This window comes from Centrocercus urophasianus, unplaced genomic scaffold (genome assembly GCF_019232065.1).
Source record: "Centrocercus urophasianus isolate 14NV4802_14NV808 unplaced genomic scaffold, USGS_Curo_1.0 seq_14, whole genome shotgun sequence".
NCBI classification, from domain to species: Eukaryota; Metazoa; Chordata; class Aves; order Galliformes; family Phasianidae; genus Centrocercus; species Centrocercus urophasianus.
The window spans coordinates 25,376,646-25,397,121 of record NW_024884586.1 but is presented as its reverse complement, the minus strand read 5'-3'; the positions used below and the strand labels follow the sequence as shown (position 1 = coordinate 25,397,121).

Below are 20,476 nucleotides of genomic sequence, written 5' to 3'. Positions count from 1 at the left end.
TTGACAAGTATACAGACAAGAAGTTGCAAGGAGTTGTGTGCTGCACCTTGACAAGTATACAGACAAGAAGTTGTGTTTCTCTCCTTTCCCTTTTCTTTTCCCTTTCCTTCTCCTTTTCTCCTTTCTCTCCTTTTCTCTGCTTTACTTTTCTCCCCTTTAATCTCTTTACTCCCCTTATCTTTTCTCTCATCTTCCTTTCCCCCCCTTTTTTTTCTTCTTCCTCTTTTTTATCTTTTCCTGTATGTTGATCTTACAGTTTATTTACAAGGTCTGTTTTGTTAAATTTTGGTAATCTCTATTCAAGCTACTGAGTCATGAAAAGTTTCCATCCCAACAAGCACTATGTCAAGGGCACTTACATGATTGGGGAGTGTACACTCAACCTCAGATCAAAATGAGAATGGTGTTCCCAGCCATGTGGGTGTGTTGAAACATGTAAGCAGAATGCTTGGGCTCCTTAAAGGCAGTGGATAATCTTTCACTGCCGTGTCTCCTTGCTGAGAGATGCGCAGAAACTATATAAAAGTGTAATCCAGGAAGCTCCCTGATGGTTGCAGTGTGTATTTATAAATACATATATATATACTGGTCCCCAGGGGGGCTCAGCGTGACGCTGTGTGTCAGCTGTCCTATCCTTGTGCTTTTCATCCCAGTGCAGATGTTACAGTCCTTAGAAATGGCCACAAAGATACTGTATGGAACTTTCCTCTTTCTGGACATACACTGAACAGCACATCAAGACTGGGGAAAAAGAGGAGAAAAGAACACCAAAAGGAAGAAATGGGAATACAGAGAGAATAGAAAGGGGAGAAAAGAGACCCATGATGGTAGAAGAGTTGTCTAAAGACCAAAGGGGAACATCCAGTGTTAGTAGAGAATAAGTAATTTTCTCACTTCTCCTGCACTGTTTTTGTACTTTCTACTACCCCAAACCTCCCCCTTTCTGTAAAGCAAATATCTGAAAAAATCAGTAATATCCAAAACAGAGTTTTCTGCTTTTTGAAGATCTAAATGAAAACAAGAAAATGTGCCCCAAAAGTCAAAGAGTATGCATATGCTACCTATTGCTGCATAGTGCAGGGACACAGAAGTCCAGATATGTAAAGGAGGGTAGCTCGTCTGCTTCTGTGCAGGCAGCACCTGGCTGTGCTGTGCTTCACACTTCTCCATCACTCAGTGCAGCCAAGAGCATCTCCCTTTCATTTTGAGGTCTTCTACAAAGAGGAAAAATTAAAAAAAGAAAGCAAGTAAAGACTCTCACAGTATACTGTTTTAAGAAGTTTGTGTTCCTCACAGCTAAGTAAGGACTTATCAGCCTTATCAACTGAGAGCTTAATGAGCACTCAACGTGTTCTCCTTTCTGCTAACATACAATGCCTGCAGCACACCTTACTGTACACCTAGCACTGCTTACCAGAAAACCCTCACAGCATTACAACCCATTTCTTACTTTACAGAGAGGAAAAGATCATAAATAAATAACTTACAACCATTGCAAAGTTCAGTGTCAGCACTGCATTTTAGCAAGTCACTCCTTAGCTCACACCAATTGGTTCTACTTACATTACAGAGATAAGGCCTTTTTTCTGTATTGGAAAAAAGACATCTCAAAGAATAAGAAAAAAAAATATCTTTTAAATAGAATGTGGGTTCTTTTAAGAGACATAAATTACAACAAAATGAGCAACAGAAAAGTTTCCAAGATCCAAGGCTATCTGTTACTTCTGATAATAAGAGAATCTGAACCGAAAATCTGAGCTTCTCAGTAAAGAAGTATTTTGACATAATTCCATTATGCAAAAACCTCCTGCAATAAACCCCTCAAAATAACATACACACATCCCAAACAACAATAAAAGCAAACATGAAAGATTTTTGTTTTCATTCAAATAGTTGTAGGGTGGAGTTGGAAGCCTGCGGCCAGCTCTTTTTGTGTCTTGAAATCACTTTGTGACACACATGAAAAAGTTTGGCCACCCCTGATATATGTGCATATTAGAGTGTGCACTCAGGGTTTGAAATACAGTGAATGAAATTGCTCACAGCACATTAAGAATGCTCAGCAACATGCAATTTTAGGGTCGCACTTTATGCTGTAAGACACATTGTGCTGTTAGCAATATTTTTTCTTTCACTAAGCACACATTATTTGAGTTTTCTAGTTGAGCATACACCTAAAAGAATCTTTACCTTTTTAAAAGAGGACCATAAATTATTATCAAAGACTAGGGTATGAAATCAGCTGTTATTTGAACACACCCTGTTTCTGCTGTAAGTCCTATATCATCCTGGAATCAATATTCTTAACAGCAAAGCATGAATTCAGAGGATATAAAACCTGTAAGTCCAATTAAAGAGACATTACATACAAGTCGGACAGTGACAGTGTTATTTTTAAAACAAAATTCTCTCCCTTCACATGTTTTTTTGTGTGACCTTCTTTCATTTCCGTAGTTTATTTTCCTTTTCAAAGACTCAAAGCTGACTGCTTTTCATCCACTTCTTTTTGCAATACAAAACAATGGTACCTTCTTCCCCTCCACTGCACTCCCTCTCACTTCCACTGCAGGGGGTTGATCCACCTGTCCTCTAAGAGGGGGAAGAACCAGCTTTGGGGAGCACTTGTCAGATAAGAAATTGAGCAGTGATGTGGCTGTGTGTGCATGTGTGCATGAGATAATAAATAAATAAATAAATAAATCAAGATACAGAGCTGAAAAAATAATTCACTGTATGTAGCATAGAAGAAAAATCATAATGAAGTCCTAAGTTAACTCACGTAATGCTTTCAGGAATCAGAAAAGTGACACTGTCAAAACACAACATTAGTTTTCAGAAGCCTCCAGGCAAAATTTTATTTATTTAAAGTTAGCTCCTATTTTAATAACAAAAAAAGGGGCAGTGTATTCTACATCAAAGAAAAAACTTTTCCTAATGTTTTCATTCCCCTCGTGAAGTACTTGAGCTGAAGAACTGGAGCTGTCTCTCTCTAAATAATTATGTGAGTGGCAGGATCTTAACCTGAGAAAGCTTTGTCTGCACTGGGGATTGCAGCATAAAGAGAATCACATTTGCCTTGCCTAATCTATGTGGCAATGTGAGATATTCTGAATTTTGGTATTTAAATAGTTTTAAACTACATCCATAGCAGCGGAAAGCAAATCCTCAGTCAGAATCTTGGTGCCCTGTGTTGCCTTGGTGGAGGAGGCATACAAATGAGAAGTGCACCCAGGGGCTCTGGGTCTCAAACTGGACCATGTTCCATGTGGTCACTCCAGGCACCTGGAGAAGTGACCCCTAACAGCACCATGGCACACGGGGTGTGGTTCCTCTTGCATGCTCCTCCATTTGGGGCATCTTGGCATTCAGAAGCCAGAACAAAGCACTCTCTTAGAGCAATCAGATGTTTACCTTGAGTATGCCTTATTGGAAGAATTAGAGCTACATTTAAAAGTATACTTCTGGATCTCTTTCCTGGAAACTCTGTTTATTCCTCTTCATTTGTCAAGCACTGCTTATAGCTAGTAGCAGTGATTAGGCAGCCCAGAGTCCTCTTCTTCAAAGACATCCTATAAATAAAGAATAATCCCACTAGGTCTTTAGACCTTTTGTTTGCCTTTTAGCTTCTCTTCCCTACTGGTTCCTAATAACACCACTCTTTTTACACTGACTCTTGTCTGCATTTCCTTTCTATTATTCTGTATCACTTAACACCTCCTGCTTTGAACCTGTACAAACAGTGCTATGTGAATTTAGTTCAGTTACAAAAAGCCTCTCTGCATTTGCATGTATCTGGGTCTCACTGCAGTGCATGGATCAGCGTGGGAGAAGGGCTGAACTTTGCAAAGAGAGGGAGAGAGAACTCTTACAGCTGAGAAATGTATTTCTTCCTTCTGAACTCATATTCTTCTACCAGCAACAAAATAAAGTCAAGGCAGCAACAATTAAAACATGAGACTCACAGAAGCTGAAGTTGTGCTTGCATGAGCTTGCACCCCTAATGCGACATCATGATTTCTGTGTCAGAGGAACAATATCTTCCTTGTAAAGTGGGGATATGGCAGTAAAAGGATGTACTGGAGAAGTTACGATTGTTTAGAATTGGCAACAGTTGTCCATAGCAGGAACCCACCAGAGAGCTTTTTTTCCCTTCTGCGTTGGCAAAATCTGAAGTGGAACAAAGCTCGCAAGCAACAGAAAGCAAGACTAACTACCTGGTGACTTTGAAGCCTGAATCTCTGTTACAACTGTGCTCCTGCCAAAACGAACATCCCTGCCCAGAAGATGGCAGGGAGCAGCAGAATTCCCCTTTGAGCAGCAAACCCCAACATGTCCACCCTGAGGGGAAGCCTGCTTATAGCCCAACATGCCGGTGCTGTGAGGAGAGGCCTGCAGTACATGGCTGCTCCCTTGATGGCCCACACAGACAGTGGGTCGTGGGCTTGTATGACATGTTGAGACCACCAGAGGAATCATGCTGTGAAATGTATCGTTAGTGTTACAGGGTGGATTACATACTGCTCCTGCGATCTGAGAGTGCTGCAGGCGGTGTGCTAGGAGAAAAGCTTTCCAGATTGCGCTCATGCAAATTGGTATCTGTGATCACATTCATTATGGCTCCCACTACAACATTATTTTCACACTCTGGTGTGCTGTTCACTCAGTCTAAACTTTTTTGTTACTGCAGGTTGTATGACTACAACTTAGCATCTCTTTGCCAACACCTTTACAAGAGTGAGAAAACATTATTTCAGAGATACAAATATGGTAACAGAGGCACATGAAAAGTAATGGGAGTGCTTAAAGTTAACCAGAAGAGGGGTAGCATGACCCTAACTTACATTTCCTGACTCTAGAGTCCCCTAACAGGTTACTGAATCAGAGTGTCTGTCAATTTGTTCAGGGCATTTAGTTCGGCTTAGTTTTTTGTTCTCAAAAAATGTTTTCTTCTGAATGGGAGATCTGTGTAATTTAGAGAAGAGCTAGAATTGCTGTAAGATGGGAGAAGTGAGATATGACCACATTATTGAGCACTTACTGTTTTTACTGGACAGTAGGTCTTTTCAGATTGATTAAACTGTAAAATTATTTGAAAATGACTTAAGATTAAAAATACAATCACGAAACAGCAATATAACAGGAAATTCACAGTGAGCAGACATGTCCAAGAGATGGTTTTCAAAAATTCTGCATGAAATCGGGAGTGAAAGGAATAACGAGACAGTGCTGCCAGCTCTTAACCTTTGAGAAGATCCTCAGGACAACCTAACTAACTGCTTGGAAGTAAAAGGAAAAAGCAGACAGTGCTTTAAAAAATGAGAAAGGCAAAACCTAGCCATGAATTAATCCAACAAAAGTCAAAGCCAAGAAATTGTGAGCAGTGAGTCATCAGTAAAAGGGCACTTGCGTGTAACATACGGGTTCAGTTCACAGGTACCCAATCTGTTTTTTAAAATTAAAATTTAAAATATGTCAAAAATATTCAGCGTTCAGATGAAAGTTGAAAAAAAGACTTTCAAGATTTCAAGTCTGAATTTTGAATGTTTGGCTAATACATCAACACAGGCTGGCTTGCCAAAAATATTAAAATACAACTAAGGAGATCATAAATTAGTAAATTGTCAAGTATTCTTAATACGTGTTCCTAATGCCAGACATTTATAATACTAAAAGAAGGTTACTTAAATAATAAGTGTCAAATACTATTCAGAGAGCTCAGGATAGTTTAATGCATAGGATAAACTTTGCTTCAGCAAAGCCGTTTGGAAAGAAGTAACAATGCTTTAACTTGGAAACATGAGAAGTGCCTATATTTTAGGATTTCAGTATTCATTTAGAGAACTATTATACCGTGCAGTACAAACTTTTTATTAAATCACTGCATTCATTTATATGAAATAAAAGTTTTATTCAATCACTGTATTTTGATAGACTAGACTATTGCATGTAGACAGGAGATAATGGATTGAGCATAACGTCCTTGAAGGTGAGTAGCTGCTTCAGCTCACCTCTTTAATACTCAGGAGATATCCTGCTTCTTTTGCCCATTGGACTTTGGAGAGCCAAGGGGAAAGATGCACCAGTGCTGTCTGGTGTAACAAATCAGCTCCCAAATCACCTAACTATAAAACTCGCAGAGAAAAAATTAAATGATCTCTGCTTAAAATATCTCAATGTCATTTTTAAATCTCTTTAGGAAGATCAGCCCTGGTGACTTTATAGCAGCTTAGCCATGTGCATTGTAAAGGCTCGCTGGTACTGTAGACATCACTGGGTTTTGAAATGAGTAACACACAAAGTTATTAAATCAGTTTTGGTCTTGCAGTCTCATTTGACCACTTCATTTTAGCATTAAATATTAAACAATTAAAGAATTCAATACACAGATTTCTAAAAGAGGCAGGAGACAGAACTTCACTGGCACAGAGATCTGCAAGAGGGCATGGATTGCTTTTTGGGGGAAAAAAAAGTGATTACCATACTTTTAACACTTGTTACATCAGAGAAAGAAGAAATTAAATTCATGGGTTACTTTTTAAAAACATCTTCCCAGAAATTATTTAGCTTTTTTGAGTTCTGAGTTCTCGAATGATCAGCAAACCTTTTTTGTGTCATAATACACGCAGAACATATTTTCCTGCAAGCCCAAATGTTAGAATCTGTGTGCTTATATATAATCCTCAAAACTAGTGTCATGGAGGAATATATATAGTCAAAATTAACATCTGCTGATGTAAACACTCACCAAAGCTTATCCTTCAAACGAATAAAGCAAACAAACAAAAAAGTAAACAAACAAAACCCAAAGCAAAACAAAAACCAAAACAATTGCATCTATAAATTTTAAGTATTTGTTGTCTTTCCCTCTTTTCATGAAAACTAACATTTGTGTAGTTATGTGCCCATGTGCCTGTCTCCTATCTGTCTATCTTCAGCTAGCACATGTGTTACAAAGAAGCTGAAGAAGCCCTGTGAAACAACTTATTCACAGTAGGACCCAGTAATTATGATGCATCTGCAGCATAAGGCAGATAAAATGGCGTTAAGACATTTCTTTCTATTATAAAAATCCTAGGTTCCTATATAGAACAGCATTTTACCCACTTACCTTGCATATCGGTGTTGAAGAAATTGCCTTGTTCACATTGTTCACTCTTAAAGCTCAGCAGACTCATCTTATAGTTTTAGTTACTCAGACACTTAGAAGATGTATGAAGCATTTCAAGGAGAAAGTCTTCAGATAGTTCTTTTTTATCTGTTCACAAAATAAACCCATTAAACCCACTGAAGATTTTCTAGCCTCGAAAACAAACAAACCAAAACCAACAACCTTTCTGTTGAAGAAGAAAATATCATACCGTTTTATAAACCAATGCATTATGTTTTCATTTCTCAGTATTAGGAAAAAAGGATAGTTTGAATCACGAATCTTTAAGGAAAACTTAGAGGAAAAGTGAGTTTGTGAGACCCTGGGCTGTGGACATACTGCAGTGAAAGAAAATACTGATATTTCCAGGGAGAAGTAAGAAAATGGTTTAGTCTTATAAAAGTGTAGAATTCAAATAAAACAGGCACATCCAGGTATTAGCAAGATCTTTTTTTGACTGTGGGGAAGAGCAAAGATCAAATGCGTGTGTTTTAGTGTAGCCTAAAAATGATGCTGAATGCAAACAAACCAATATGTTGTTAACAGATTCTTCCTTTTCCTGTTATTAAATTTAATTTAATGCATCCATGTATTCAAACAGTGTAGTACAAAAAGCTTTCTGCCTTCTCTCTTCTAAAAATATTTGAATAAGTATGACAAATATAATTGTTACAAAAGAGGATGGCAGTTCTACTGTATTTCTTGATGTAATGGTAAAGCAAAATGGCATTTAACAGTCTATTTTCAGGTAATAATCAGCATAATATGCTGGACATGCTGGATATCTTACAGTGCAAAATTCTCTTATCTTTAGACACTGGTTTTGTATCAGCTCCAAGTGCCTATCTGGTCCTGGGGAAGAAAGTGTGGCTGCAGTGCTACCCTATATAAACATCCTGCCCTTCATGTGACTTTGGTGGAGTTACCTCAGATACGTGCTGGCATAGAAAAATGGTAAATGTCATACTGGTCATGTAGCTCCATTACTCACACTTGAGAAAAGAAGCAACGAAAATAGATGTAGAACACTGGCAAAAGTTTCTTTCTTGAAGGCTTAATTGTATAGCTTTTGCCTTAAAATAAGATTTCTTTACAGTTGTACTGCCTCATGCTATATCCAAAAGGCTTCCCCTCCTATACCAATCCTACGTCATAAGTACAGTATCAATGCAAGGAGATCAATAGGAGCCTCACCTATGAGTCTGAGACTGTTTTAATAAAAGCAGAGGTAAAACTCCTGTTGATTTTCCAGGGAAGAATGAAGCCCTGGGGAATATTGGTAGCTCTTCATTAAGAGCTGTCTCCCAGATATACAGCATGAAGGCACTATCACCTCAGATACAGGGATGGCAAATCCTACAGTTTAACCATCACCTCCATCACACATTTTGGTAAAATATTTGTCCTGAATATCCTTGTGAATAATACTTCCTCAGTCCAGAAAAGGATTAATAACCGGCCACAAATAACTTATTTGTGAGTTCACTTGAAGTCAGTAAATTCAACATAAAATTGAAAGGGAACAAAGTCTTTAAAACAGTATTGGATCTAAGGTTCTGAAGTTATAATCAGTTCGTGGTAACCAGGCCTCAATATATCAAACTAAAGAACTGATGTGATCAGAGCAACTGTCATTTCCCAAGATCCACCTGTTATTGCCAGAATGTATCTAAATATAAGTAAAAAAAAAGCACAATATTTTGAAAAGAAACCTTTATTGTTCATACAAAGCTGATTCTGTCACATATCATGAGGCATCATTAACAAGCTAAATACGACTTTGCTTAAATCAAACAACGTTTCTTAATGAAAGCATCCAACACAGTCATGATCAATTCTTTGTTCTTTCTTGGATGAATGTGTGTTTTGATATCAGCTCATTTCTTTTAAGCTGCTAGCTTAGCCAGCATGTTATATGAATAACTTCCTTGCCAGGTAAATCCACCACAGGTACTAAAATCAGAGCTGGGGTCTTCTTGCCCAAGCACTTTTCAAGGTTTTCTTGTAGCCCTAAAACAGAAAAAAACAACTCATGAATCTCCTGTCTTATTTACTATTGTGTGTCATCTCTTAAAAATCATCCAATCAAAAATAAAATATATTGAAAACTATCAGGAAGTAAAAATTAGCAAAAGTGATATGCAACACTGAATTTTCAATTTATACAGCAGGAATCACCATCTCCAACCTCCAAGTCAACTAATTTGAGATCAACTGTACGTGATTCTATTTAAGGCCAGGATTCAGCAAAATAACTAAAAGCATGACCAGCTTTGAGTGCTCTGTCAGTAACACATACAGCAAGCTCAGATGAAGTGCAGGCAGTAAAAATAACAGAAGGCCAGCTGAAATATAGTTCTTTGTAATTTCTGATAATTGCATGATGAATGTGTGGTTGTCTCTAAGTGAATTACTGCTCTCAAGTCTCACCCTGTTGCGTCAATTTATGAATGTAGAATGGGCCATTTTAAGTAACGTGAATATGATTTCTGTTTGAAATCAATGGAAGCATTTTGTGTTCAAGACAAAGGAAGTGTAGGGACGACAGCATACATATCTGTAGCTACTAAAAATACCCAGCTACAAAAAGCTTGGTTAAGACTGTTTTGTGACAGAAATCTGTAAATTCCATGTCCACTAGGGGAATGATGATAGAGATAAACTAATCAGGAGAATAAAGGAAGAAAACTAAAGAATGGAAAATTAAAAGGCAGTACTAAGACATTTCTGGACATGCTGCAACCTCAATGGACATGGTAGGAATCCAGCCACACAGAGCCCGTAAAGCAGACTACAGAAACCCTTCCAAACAGCCCTGCAAAAGATAGTTTCTGAATGACATGGTATGACCTGCATAGTTTTTGGTTTTGTTATTTCTGTCTGTAGCTTCTGTGATTACTGCAGTTCTTTACAACACTAAGCATTCTTGGCTAGAGAGAGTGTAAAGAGGGCAGAACTTGAAGACTGTCAAACTGTGGTGCTTGGTTTTTTTTTTTTTTTGGCATGACTTCCTGTGTAACTGTGAATAGGCAGTTCAGTCAAAGTGTTACCTCATATAGGATAAAACAGGAATTTTGCCATTGTATTCATGGGTGCCAAAACTGTTCTATCTTGTTACCTGGCAGCAGTATAATAAATTAATGTAATCAAAGCAACACTGCCTATGAAATACTGCAAAGACGATACCAGCCTTCTGAATTCTGCTGACTTTCCTGTATTAACAACATTGACATTAAAGACAAAAACAGATGGGGTGAGTCAAAGATCAACAGTCACCTCAAAGGCCAAAGGACTTCATGTTATGTGTAAAGACTGGCTCTGTTTATGTATCTCAGATATTCAGTGACTTGCTAATTAAGCATCAGCTAATATTCTCATTCCAAAATTCAATTTCAGTAAACTTTATAGCTATGTTAGCTCAGAAGGCATTAAATGGAAATAGGTAAAGGAAATTAGCTTCAAAAATCACCAATTCTGCACTGCTAAAGTAGCATTTCCTCTTTTTCTTCAATTAATATTGTGAAAATATAATTTTATTCTTCTACTTTTTACAGCCTTAAAAGTTGTGTAACAGTGCTAAGAGCTACCATAACAAAACCAGATATTACTTTCAAAGGAAGAATGTGAAATTTAACTGCATCCTTTTGCTTTTTGAGGCAGCCAAAATAGCTGTAAATATTTACATTTGAATATAACCTAATGAACTTGCTCAGCAATCAGAAAGAGACACCTTCCTCACTTTTCTACTGCAGGTGCAAACTACTGCAGCAGAGCCTACACATATAACTGAAATGTAGCTGGAAATCTGGGACACGTCTCTAAATGTTTTATTATAGTTCTAAATCAAACGGTATGATGTGAAAATATTCTGCCTTAGACGTACAACATTTTACATTTGAAAACTGTAAGTAGAAGTCTGCTTATGCAAATTTCCCCTGGAAAAAGGATATGAGGTCTTCCAAAAAGGTAAAATTTTATTGTAAGGTCCCCACAAAAGATAACGCACAGTAAGTAAATCTGTGTCAGACTGTGTAATGATGGCTGACACAGTACAAAAATGGACAGCTGTACATTTAACCTCCTATAAATACTACATACAAATAAATCTTCCAGTACTAATTGTATATTTTAATGTGACACAATGCTTTATTAAAACTTGCAAATTATGCTTTTAGATAAATAAGAATCTCAGTCAACAGTGTGAGCACTTTCTGATACTTCTGACGCATTCAAACTCTTTGTTCAAATGCACATTGGAGTTCAAAAATTTCTTTGCTTTATATTCAAAGAAATGTTTTCTTAGGGAAATGTTTCCTTAGTTGCATGCTGAACTTGTAAAAGGTGATCTTGAAAGTGAAAATGTGTAAAGGGCAGAGGATTATAGTGTGTTTACTGGAGCTCTAACAGGAGTTATGTGGCATAATCATCTTAAATTTACTCAGTCTGCCCTTATGCAGAATGTTTATTAACACAAAAACAAAAGCAGCTGGTTAGTGAGCAGCAATCATGTGATATATAATGTGCATGTTTTCATTTTCTGTTACAGAATTCAATATTATTACTACATGGCATTTTCCTAAAGCAGGTGATCTTCCTCCTGTAAAGTGAATTGCCCTCTATTTCCAACTAAACAGCAAAAGTCAATGGAACAACTTCCATACCAAGTTTCTTTTCATCCACTATGCACTTTTCTATTGACCTAGGCACATCTGAAGGATATGGATATAACCATAAGCTAAATCATGTGAAAATATTTAAAAATTCTTCCCTCTCTCAACTGAAATTCTAGCATTATCTATTTCAGCCATTCTTCTGTATGAACAGTATATTGAGATAAATAGTGATCTTTATAATGATGATTTCAAGCTGGCTTAGCTCCCTTCCATGTAACATGGCATATAACATCATAAGCTATTGTTTTGTAAGGTGCTTTTCACACCAAGTACATAAAACAATGTTCTGGTAGTCCCTATAAGGTTAATTCCAAATGACCAGGAAGACTGTTTTCACATCTGTGCTGTCACTGGCTTCAGTAGGATTTGAACCAGTATGAGGTTAGATGACAGACTCCACTTAGGTGCTTACAGAACCAGGTCCCTATTATTGGTGACATATGCTTATTTCAACAGATATTTGCAGGTGAGGAGCCACCTGATAGCTCAAATTGAAAAGGAAAACGGTAACAAAAAGGAAGATCACATTTAGCCCAGTACACAAAAAAAATCACTTTCATATTAGAACTACTATCTTTCCTTCACATTTTAACCAAAAGATATTCTTATGCTTAGAGCAGGTTTTTAAATCCCTGAGCTAATAAAGCTCAGTTGCTTCAGCTGCACAGGTCTGACATGAAGCACGTACTTTGAAAAGATGCGTCACAGGGGATCAGGTTCCTAACAGTTGACTAAGAGTTCCAGTCCCAAAAGATGTGTCCCTGGTGTGCAGAACACTTAACCCTTCGACCAGTACCAACATGACTATTCACAAATTATTGATGTCCCTAAATCCCTGGCAGATTGCAGACAGTTCTTGTCTCCCTTGAAGTCAAAGCATATGGTCACTAATGAGATGGATTAAAAAATACATGTACACATCCAAGGCTTTTCCACATGCATGTAAAGACACAAAAATGGAAGAAGGTGATTGAACTGGACTGAACACTGTTAAATCCATTATTAGCCTCTTGTTATGGATCATTTCCATTGATCTATATACAGTTTCACAGCATAGTTTAATTAAAGCTGCCTGGAACAAGCCTCTGCCTTAAATGATCAGGCAGAGCAATGAAAGGGTGAAACACAAGGAACTGGAGACCATGCTCCTCACTCCCCTCCTCCCTGCTCCCCCCCTTACCGTCCTTAAGCATTCAGCTGCCTGTCTTTCCGGGTTACAACAATAGCAAGGGAAGAAAATTTGCTTTTTAAAAAAATATTCTGTATGTACTGCTTTTTATGAGGCTTTAGTGTCACAGAAATCAGTTCAGGATTTTTCTCACAGTTTTACTTAAAAATAATATAAAATATAAAATGATGTACTTGAATGTAAGATTTTAAAACCAGTGCAATTGGCTTGCTTGATTTTCCTTGTCCAAACTAAAATCTAGTCTAGCAAATAAAATCATTGTTGGAATATAATAGTGAATTGCTCTGCAAAATATGATTTTGTACTATTTTTGTTGTTGTTGTTGCAACTATGAAGATTGCTCTGCCCACAGCAAAAATTGAGGTGACATGTTGTAAATACTTGTGATTACATTTTGACAACTAAGCTTGTGAACTTGATCTACCAGGAGCCTATCAGTTCCAAGGAAAACTGGCCAAAGATACGTTATTCTGTGCTTTTATAAACACCTTCCAAAATTACTGAATTTAAAGTCTGTGGGAAACATTCACATGAAGAAAAAGAGGAAAAGTATGCATTTACCATGTAACATAAGAAGCTCATTCATCACATTTTGATTTTGAAAAGAGGGAAGTCTAGACACAGCATAACAAATATTCACAACACAAACTGGATATTGAATGTTATGTAGCAGAGAACACAAATTCCATTAGTTTGCTTTACATAGTTTCATAGACTGGCTCAGGTAATCAGTTAAGTCAGTTTCAAAGCCTGACTGAAATTCAGACTGGTCATCTGTGTTATACATCATGGCAACAGACTTCCCCTGCAACTTGAAGCATCTGTTTAATTATTATTCAGAAATACATTCCAGGCCAGAGTGTTTAAAGTGCATCATCGGTATTGCATTAAGGAGCTTATAGTGTCTCTAGAACTGCTCCTAATCTGGTCTGCCAATACGTGTCACAGAACTCTGCTGTGTTTACCAGCACTTAACAAAACTCAGTTATACCCTGATCATCATTACAAGTATGGAAATCATCATAATCCTGATGTTATAAATATGTGAAGACAGACTGTAACTCATGCAAAACCAGAAGGACAAAGGAAAATAATATAATAGCCAGGACAAATAACCAAGACTGGTTTGCTTCCAAAGCAAGTTTCATTTCCACTCTCCTAAGTTTAATTATTGGGAAAGGCTGTGAAACTTACTTAATAATATCTGTTTAAAAAAAAATAAAAAGTAGCTGACATAATTTGAATATTTAAGAAAAACAAATGCATTGTTTTAGGCTTATTTCTAGATAAGCCTAAAAAGTAATCTTTAGTACTTGTTTGATTATGGACCTATTTCTTTATTTACTCCAGAAGAAAATAAATGAAATTACAGAGGCAGTTGCAGGACTGCATTTGGAACTCAGGAATCCAGATATACATGTCAGGATGTTAAAACAGCCACTCAGGCTTGCATAGTCTGCATTTGCAAACATTTTCTTTCATAAAAATGTAACTTCAAGGATTTTTCCCACTTTTATGGACCCTTCTTGCTATGAGAAGCCTATTGGCTTCTTGCTTCTCTCATCAAATTAGTTTTAGTAGTAAAAATTAAAATGCCTTTTCCACATAATCACAGAACTGATGAAAATGGATTTGAAACACCAAATACAGCATTCAGCTGGTTCCTAATACCAAACAATCCTCATAGATAGCAACCCTGTTTGTTAAGGATATGTTTGTTAGCACCCATACTGATAGGACTCAGTGCCTTTTTTGGTCATAAAATACCATGTGTTATAGGCAGAAATACTTACAAAACAGGGTAGCACTCCACACAGCACACAACTCACTGAATGCAACCTCACAAAAAAATCCTCTATAAAGGGAGGAAGACTACCTTTTTTTTTTTTTTTTTTTTTTTTTTTTTTTTTTTTTTTTTTTAATAATTGACAGCTAGTGCTGTTTGTGCAGTGTATTTCTTAATCCATTGAAATCTATCCCAAATCTGTAAATAAAAAAAAAAAACCAAAAAAACCCCACCCAGTTCTAATGTGTTTACATGGGCAACAGTGAGTGAAACTGGAATGCAAACTGATGTAGATTTAGATAGATGCCTGCATCAGGGCCCAAGTAGCACTTCCTGAATCAGAGGAAGAGGAGGAAAATGAGCTACTTTCCTTCATGCCTCATCAAGAACTTGTGCTCTCTGAATCTGTGTGGGGAAAAGTTGCGAGTATGCAGGCAGCAGTTTGGCTGACTCAAGACGGGCAAGCAACTGATTTATTTTGGCCCAAACTAGTCGGCAATGAAAATGTCTGTGCTCCACACTACCAGTGCAAAGTGAAGAGGAACAGACAGCTCCATACAGCCAGCTTTATAGGAATCCAACCACTGCCTGCTCCATCTCAGTCTCACTGAACTCTCTGCTGTTCCTCAGTGCCTAGATGGAAATGTGTGGGAAGAAAGAGGGCTCACTCATCTTCACAGAGTGTGTTATCATTTACAGAAATCTTAATTTTCTAGAGCAGAGTCATTAGGCTGAATAACTGTGGAAATTTTTTTAGGCTGTAGCTAATGTATTTTTGTAGCATCTTGAAAGAAAATTAGTAGACAAAAAAGTTATCTTTAGTACTTGTTTGATTATGGACCTTGGCAATATATCTCTTTTATCAAGTTGCCACAATATCTTGTTTTGGACGTGTTCAAGGCCAGGTTGGATGGCGTCCTGGGCAACCTGATCTGAATGTGTATGTTTGGTGGCCCTGCTAGGCAGGGGAGTTGGAACTACATGATCCTTGAGGTCCCTTCCAACCCGGGTGATTATGTGATTCTGTGATTCTGTGATTCTGTTTTGTTTTCAAGGCAAACTTTGATTAAGGACCAATTTCAGAAAACTTACTCTGGGTGCTAATTAGTGCTTCCTGGACTCCAAAAGATTTAGCTTATGATTCTTTCTCCTTACTAAACCTTGTAATTCTAGTTACGTGATGATGGGAATGAATCAACCCCTTTCTACACTTCTGAAAGCTTCTGTTTAACTCAGCTAGGAACAAACGTCTGTTCTCTGCTTCCCTAATATGATTCTATTTTCTGTCCTTGCCTAAATGAGATTAAAAATAATACTTCACAACTATGAAGAGCTTTCAAACTAATGAACTTAAGACACATCCTCGGATCTTCAATATGGAGTTGGAAGCCTTTGCTTCTAAATGACCTCTTTAGTGTTGCCTGAGTCTTAGGAAAACCAGGTAAACAATCTATTTCTTCTGGGTGTGGAGTCATTCTTTAAGAGAAGGGCCCTGGCACCCCACTTCCTACTCTGACAATCCTTTTGCCTTTCTGCTGATGTCGCACTAAGCAAAAGACCAGCCCCTAGCTCAACAATGTTAAAAAGGTAGTTGGGGGATACCAGGTAGCAGACTAAAGCTGAGTTTATAACATGATATTGTTAAAACAAGGAACTACGTAATAAAATAAAGGAAATGAAAATGCCATCAAATTACTACACAGAAACAACCAGACAAAAAGCCCAGCCCAAACAAACCTGATATATAACCTACAAAGGAGGGTACTTGGCTAGACTGTATATTCAAAACCAGACTAGACAAAATATGAAACTACATACTAGAGAGAATAATCCCATGAAGGATTACAGAAAATTACCTAAAATGATCCATCTATGTTTTCTAGCAGACAGACTCTAAAGGAGAAGAACTGAAGGTGGAGATAAGACGTTTAAACTGAGTTCACAAATACTACCACTGTAAACTATCCTTGGACAGTTTCCCCCAAACTTCCTTCCAAATTTCTAAACTTCAGCTTAGTTTGAAGGCTGGCATGAGCTTTTCCTAAAGCTCTATGGTGTGACAGATGTACCACAAATGCCAAGGAGTTAAGCAAATCCAGAAAACATAATCATCAAATGCATATTTATACTGATATTTCTAAGAATTGCAATTTCATATCAAGTGCAGCCCTTTAGTTAATTATACGCCACTTAACTGTCTCCAGATATATAGATTTACCTTCCAAAGTACACTGTACCAGTCAAATGACGTATGTTATCATGCACATCAATAGCAAGCCAGAGAAAGAAATGTGACTCTTTTAAAGATAAACAAATGTTGCTGAGCTCTTCTGTGCATTAGTTATGGCTATTTCTCAGTAAAAAGAATAAAGATTTAGCTTCCATAATAATTCTTTCAAGCTGCTGGCTACAGTTTAGAAAACAGCAGAGCATGAAAACTCATTTCTTTCTGTTTTCCAGTATTCTGTTTTTAGCAATGTCCTATATGCAGGTTGAGAATCAGCCTATACAAGGTTATAAATGTGGGTTTTTGTTTAAAATGTCATTAACCTTCAGCACTAAATAAAGAAACACTTAAACACGCCTTTCCAGTACCCACAGTGAGGTCTAAATATAATTTCAAAAAGAACAGAGGACTGAACTTTCCAAGTGCAATCACTAAGGGAAGAACTTCTGTTTTTTTCTAGAACCATGACAGAGTGCAAAGATCACAAGCCTGTTTTTTTTCTGTGTGTTATCTTTCAACCCTGTAAGAACCCAATCTCTTTAAGGGGTGGATGGTTATTGAACTTGTATGCTAGCTGTATTCAGAATCTCTAGGGAGGATAGGCTATAATGACACCAAGTAGGGATGAGTTATGACTGGAGACAGATTATTACAAACATATAAAACAGTAAGGACTCATTTTTCAAGTGGCATCTCAGAATGCACTTCACAGTATGTGGAAGCATTTGTTTGCTCAGATAGTAATCTCAATGTGCCTATGTGATCATATAAAACTGCAGGGTTCACTAGAGGCTCATGTACACTATTTTTCCAATGCAAAATCAGAAAAATGTGCACTTTTTTTTTTTTTTCTGATTAATTGAAAACTTGGTGTGAAAATGATCAACTGCAACAGCACCTGTGCAGTAATTATGAAATTTGCTTTTTCACCTTTAGGTCACATTTCAGCTACTGCCTTCTGCCCCATAGTTCAAGAGCATGATATAGCACAGATTTGCAAGCTGTAGGACAGTTGGCGGCTGTGCCCTCCAGGTGAGGCTGGGAACACGGTGGGGCAGTGTGTGTAGGAAGCTCAGCTATGCCTGCTGGGAATTCAAGAACTTTTAACTCCAGGGCCTGTCAATCTGGCACCTTTCACAAGTGTTAAATTCACTGAAGTACACTTTTTAAGAAGCTGTCATGGGACATACTGAAGCAAATATGTCCCTCAGTGGTTACACATGGACTCAGTTGTAACAGTGTTTGTTAAGGGGTTTGACATCCCTGAATGATATATACTTGGTACAGCTTCCACATTTGATAGCTTATTCAAGTCCACTAGTCTCTAAAACTGGTGGGTTTAAGAAATATCTGACTACACATGGTATATATAAGTTGCCCCACCACAAAGAGATGCTTATGTAATGGCTGGGCATTACATACATCTACTGGTAGGGGAGATACACTCTATAAATAACAAAAAACATTTCTAAAACATTCTAAAATCTGTAGATTGGGTACAAAGAAGATAATATGGTACTTATTTTATGATAAATTATGCCATGATCATTTAAAATAAAATTGTCAGAATAAGCATTTTCAGTTTCTAGGCCAGATTCTTAACTCTTGTACATTGTAGCTGTGCTAATATACACCTGCCAAGGAGCGTGCACAGTAGATCACATATTTATATATAGTATCATGTGCAGACTAATGAGATTATTTCTAGCTGTTTATTGTTGGAGAGAGCTCTGAAACTTTAAATCAATCTGCCACATTAACGCAAACAACTTGTTGTAACAAAACTAGATAAAAGTGCACAGAACATGTTAAATACATTATTAGGTCGATGAAGATCATTCTTATTGATCCAGGTCTGGCTTCACAGCACAGTTTAATCAAAGCTGCCTGAAAGAGGTAACAAAGAGTGGTCATGGCATTCACCGTCTTTCATCCCAAGGTCACTGATTTAATCTTAGAGTCTAGAAATAACTAAAAATTCATTACTGTTGCATCTGACAACTTATGTGATATTGACTGGAGCAAGCTAAAAAGAAGGGTATGCTAAAGCTAAAAAAGAAGGAGCAAAATCTGGTAGCCATTCCAGCCAGGACATCCTGCTGCTGGAAGTTGCTGTTGGCCCATCCAGCAGTTTGCAGGCTCCTGATGGTCACCCAGACACCTCCCCTGGATTTGGCAGATTTATATTAATTGGATTTTTATCCCATATGGCAGAGCCCCAAGATATTTGTACCTTCTTATTCCCTACAGTCAAGAAAGAAAATGAGAGAGATGAAAGTCTTTTGTTCCTCTCCATGGCCTCCAAAGATGACAAATAAATCTCACTGCTAGTGCTTCCAGTGCAATATGAGCTCATAGTTTGTTTACAGATTTGGGAACAGGAGACTAGGAGAGTCATGCAGTTGTGTCAACTGGTAGCAAAATGAAAGAAAAAAGTCTGAAATTTGGCCAGATAGCAATGTGAGCTGTGAGTAATTTTTGTTCTAACTCAAAGTTATTAACATTATTATTTATAAAAGCCTTCCTTAAGACTTATGTGCCATTTTATCTGGCACTGAATGAATACTAAATAACAGACAAGGTCTACCACAAAGTGTTTAGTACTATCATAAGAAAACAAAAAACAAAAACAAAAATAGAGCTTAAAATGAAAGTGCAGCGGGTAGGAATCTGAGGCATAGAAAAATGTGCCAAAAATACACATTATTTGTTAATGCAATTTTTGGAAAAATAAACAGTTGACCCCAAACTCTGACCCCCTGCACTCTTCTTCTTCCTCTTGAGAGCACAGCACAGCCAGCACATTTAGTAGCAGCAATAATACAAAGGCCAGGAACTGTGGGGTTTGCTGCTGGATCTCTGAAAGATAAAACTGCACCCCTGTACAGCACTACTGTCTATTCATGTTTCACCTGCTTTGGAGTTTTAACACTTTTCACTTTTTAGAAGCCTCTCTCATTATCTCACCAACAGTATCCACTGGTGTTGTTCACAGAATATCTGGAAGTTACGTAAGGTCTTGATGTCAAAGTAGTCTATCATGTTACAAACTTGACTGTCTTATGAACGCTTAAATATTATACAAAATGCACTGCCTCTATATAGCCATGCGGGTGATGGGTAAAGTACATAGCATAGTCCCTCAGTGAATGGAAAAGCTGTACAGGTCTGGCCTATAGCTCAAGGGTTCCTTGTTCCTTGGGCTGAGCAGTCTATCAGCAGTGCTGAACAGCTCTTCTGTCTGCACACTGGTTTCTACAAAAGTAATTTTAGGTTCTGGAGCTGTAAGCCACATCTCTACCAAAAGCAAGGTCAGCTCAGTCAGATTAATTAAACTGGAAATTCTCAGCAGAAAAACAGATGCAATGTTTTAATCACTCATAAGAAACACAAAGTGTGAGTGATGGAAAGGTGACCTTTATCTTTCCCATGGAAAGGAGGCCAACCCATAAGG

General features: G+C 37.5%; 1 protein-coding gene across 9 annotated transcripts in view; it reads right to left on the bottom strand.

Annotated features, from left to right (window-relative positions):
- Positions 1-8,845: 8,845 nt before the first annotated feature.
- The window catches only part of DPH6 (diphthamine biosynthesis 6), a 177,631-nt gene continuing 166,000 nt past the window's right edge, over positions 8,846-20,476 (bottom strand). For all 9 annotated transcript variants that reach the window (XM_042813691.1, XM_042813696.1, XM_042813693.1 and 6 more), the window contains one exon: positions 8,846-9,157. In XM_042813691.1, the coding sequence (XP_042669625.1) occupies positions 9,042-9,157 (116 nt within the window). In that variant the 3' untranslated portion in view covers positions 8,846-9,041. The remainder of the gene's footprint in view (positions 9,158-20,476) is intronic.